Consider the following 3,729-nt stretch of genomic DNA (forward strand, 5'->3'; position numbering starts at 1 on the left):
CGCGGGCCGCCGCCCCCCGCCACCAACTAGTGTGCGCAGCGACTCCGGACGCGGACCGCAGAGAGCGGAGAGAAAAGGGAGCAGACTCCGGGAGGATCGCTGCGGACCCGCCGGCGCCATGAGCGCCCTCCCCCGTCCGCGGAGGTTCGGGGCGCCGCCGCCCTGGCTGCTCCTTTCCTTGTGCCTCCTCGCCGCGGCGCGCGTGAGCCTGGCAGACAGCAATCCCCAAGGTGGGCTGGGGGCCAGGGCCGGGAGGGGGAGGCGGAGGGCGCGCAGGAAGGGGCGCGCGAGGTGCGCGGCCCCACGGGTGGAGTGCGTCGTCGTGCGCCGGGCCAGGGGCGGTGGGGAGAAGCGCGAGGATGCTGCCGAAAGCGGGTGTGCGGCGGCGGCCTCCTATTGGCTAGCTTGGGTCGCCTAAGCTCAACTAGGGCACTGGGGCGGCTCGGGCTGCTCCGCTCCTTGGGGAATCTGGAACCAGCAAGCGCCCCGCGAGCAGGGGAGGCGGTCTGTGTCTGTTTTTTTTTTTTTTTTTTTTTTAGGAAGGTAGGGCGTGAGTGTGGGGGCAAGGACAAACCGGCGACTAGGTTTCTACGAATGTGGCATGATTTCTGAAAGCCACATTCTCCAAGGCCAACTCCCTTCACTTGAATTGATAGGAAGGTTCAAATATCACCTCCTTTCTTCTTGGCAAGTGGGTTGGCTTTGAGGATGTTTTTTTAGAGCTCAGTGGAAAAAGTAACATAACCAACCAACCAACCAAAGCTCCAGCAACTTAAGGATAACATTGTGCATCTTCTTTTTACGCCAAGGTCTTGGAAAACAACCCCCCCCTTCTTTTGGTTTTATGGTTATTTTAATGTTTGTTTAAGATACAAAGACGGAGTCATTTATGTGCAAAACATTTCCAAGCCAAATTTGTCATTTTAATCTTCACTTGGTCATAAATACTTTTTTTGTGTGTTGAAAGTATTCCTTTAACCTGTCTCTGCAAGTTCCTTGGGTACAAATCTCTAGGTGTTAAGCGTAACAGTACATGACCATCTCTCAAATTGGTAAATATTGACTGTCATTAACTACAGTGGAACATTGATCTACACAAGGTTTCAGTCTTTCATAGGAACTTATTTTCATGAGCTTTTAGCATGCAGTTTTTTTTTGTGACACATTATAAAAAAGAAAAGATAATTAAAGGGTAGGAATATTTAATATATATGTGTGTGTGTATATGTGTGTATATAGTTATATGTATATATAGTTATATGTATTCCTCATATATTTATATAGTTATATATTCACACATATATAACTATATATATAGTTAATACACACACAAATATATGTATACATATTTTTTAAGACTTTATTGTTAACGAGTTAGATAGAAGATTTTGGGTCACTTTGGTTTCTAAATTTTTGTCACCCAAATCTCTTTTTCATCATACCAATTATAAAGGATAACCCAGGACATTTTCCCCCTGGTCTGGGTATTCCTGATTCTTCTATCCCCAATTCACTTGTCATTTACCACAGAATATTGCAATTCTGAGGCCAGTGTATTCTGGGTGAGTCCTAGAACTTTGATTTTTCCATTGACCGTATGTCAGAATTAACGAAGAGCCTCAAAATGACTCATTCCTGGATCCTGATCTCAAAAGCACTAATTCATGGGACCAGCAGTTAGCCTAATGGCTATGTTGCTGAACTCCCATGTAGCCGATTGCAGTTCGAGTCCTGGACTCTATGGCTTTAACTCATGCCTGGCGGGTGTGCGTGCATGTCCAAGATCCTGAGAGGAGAATGGAGGAGAAAGGATTGCGGTGTGGCCATACCCCCTGGGGGGTGATTTCTCACTTTCTGTCTCTCTGTCTGTCTCTGTCTGTCTGGTGAGCGCTCTCACCCTATAGCAAAAACCTTTCCTACCAAAAAAAAAAAAGCACCAATTCGTTTGGCTTGGGATTCAGTGCAGACATGCGGACAATAGGAGTTCTAAAAATTTCCCATGTGATTCTAATCATGTGATTTTAAGCAGGTTGAAAACCACTGCTTTAAAATATGACTCGCAGAGTTCATTAGATACTAGTCTGTTGACATCAGGTTTAAATTGATATCCAAAGCAGAATTCTAAATATAAAAAAGGGTAGAAAATAAATGATAATGCAATAAATGAAGGCATAAATAAATGGAATGGAGAAATGTCTGTGTAGGTGTATGGTGTACCTTCTGTATTATTTTAGCTCCACTTAAGCTAAAATGATGGAATAATGTGACACACACTAGCACACAAAGTTAGTATCTAATTTAAAATTTAACTTGTTTCCTACGTTCTTTATTGATCTCTATGAGATTCAGGTACCTCTTTTTTAAGGGATATTATGAAGTTTACTGGCCTTTTTTTTTTTTTTTTTTTTTTGAGAGGTTTTTGCTAAAGGGCGTGTGCGCTCACCAGAAAGAGAGAGACAGACAGAAAGCAAGAAATTACACCGCAGGAGGGGATGGCCATGCCACAGTCCCTTCTTGGGCATGCTCGCACATGCACCTGGCGTGAGTTTAAGCCACTGGGTCTGGGACTCGGAACTGCAGTAGACTACATGGGAGTCCACAATATAGCCATTACGCCAACTGCTGGTCCTTACTGACTGTTTTTTATCTGCTGGGTCATTGGAAAAGTCAAGATGCATTTTTTTGCATCGAAAAACAGAAATATACATCATGATTTTTCAGGTGACCCAATAGATGTTTTGAATTCTTTGGAGATAGGTATGTTTGGGGACAAAAGTTAATAATAAAAAATGGTTACAATTTATTATAATTTCATGTAACAATTGGAAGTCCCACATTATACTATGCAGTTTATAATACCTAGGTTAGCTTTTATATCCCTGGCATTTATATAAGGAAATTGAAGTTTGGGTAAATAGTTGCCCAAGTACACACAATTAGTTAAGCAGTGGAGCAGGTAATTTAGCCTTGGTCAGTCTGACTCCAGAGCCTGTGTTAGATACAATACTCCCTTGTCTTTGAGGTAATATGATATGCCATGAAAATGTGGACTCACTCACAGAGTGCACAGTGTGGATGTTTGCTTTGAGCTGAAGCACATGCTGACAGTTCAAGTCCTCAAAGTTGGGTACAGGGACTCACCTTGATTCTTAGGCTTTCAATTCAGTAAGAAACAGTATCTTTCTAAGGAGAAATACTACGTAAATGGGAAAATTTAAACATCATCATCATCATTATTATTAGATGGAACCGATTGGGGGAATGGGTCATGTTTATCTTTTGAAACCTGTGTGTGGTGGAATAACTTGAAATTATCCTTTTGCCTTCCAGGGGACACGGCTTATGTGCTTCCTTGATCAACTTCCTTTCCTACTCGACAGGCCTCTCCCGTAACTACCTATTAGTAAATATTTGTTGGAACAAGTATTATTTGAGCACTCACAGACACCTGATACTGTGTTAGCCTATATTTAAGTAGAAAATGCTAACAGTCATTACCTTAAGGGCATTTAAAGTGTTCAGACCTAACTTATTTTTAATCTCAGAGCATACACACACAAATGTTAGAGAGAAAGAGAAAGAGAGAAAGGCCCCCTCGCCAAATAGGGCCTGGTAACATATCAAACCTTTTCCTTCCAGATGTTCATCCTGCCAGGATTCTTGACATGCATGTCCTGATGTTTTTCTAGCCACATGTCCTGATGTTCTTCTAGCCACTGAGGCTGGGAC

The 3,729-nt window shown here is 42.9% G+C and overlaps 1 protein-coding gene across 1 annotated transcript in view; it reads left to right on the forward strand.

Moving 5' to 3' along the window:
- The first annotated feature begins 10 nt into the window (after positions 1–10).
- EMB (embigin) overlaps positions 11–3,729 on the forward strand; it is a 63,628-nt gene continuing 59,909 nt past the window's right edge. The window contains exon 1 of the mRNA XM_027772071.1: positions 11–230. Within this exon, the coding sequence (XP_027627872.1) occupies positions 119–230 (112 nt within the window). The 5' untranslated portion in view covers positions 11–118. The remainder of the gene's footprint in view (positions 231–3,729) is intronic.

The sequence above is a fragment of the Tupaia chinensis genome, unplaced genomic scaffold (genome assembly GCF_000334495.1).
Source record: "Tupaia chinensis unplaced genomic scaffold, TupChi_1.0 Scaffold000251_1, whole genome shotgun sequence".
NCBI classification, from domain to species: domain Eukaryota; kingdom Metazoa; phylum Chordata; class Mammalia; order Scandentia; family Tupaiidae; genus Tupaia; species Tupaia belangeri.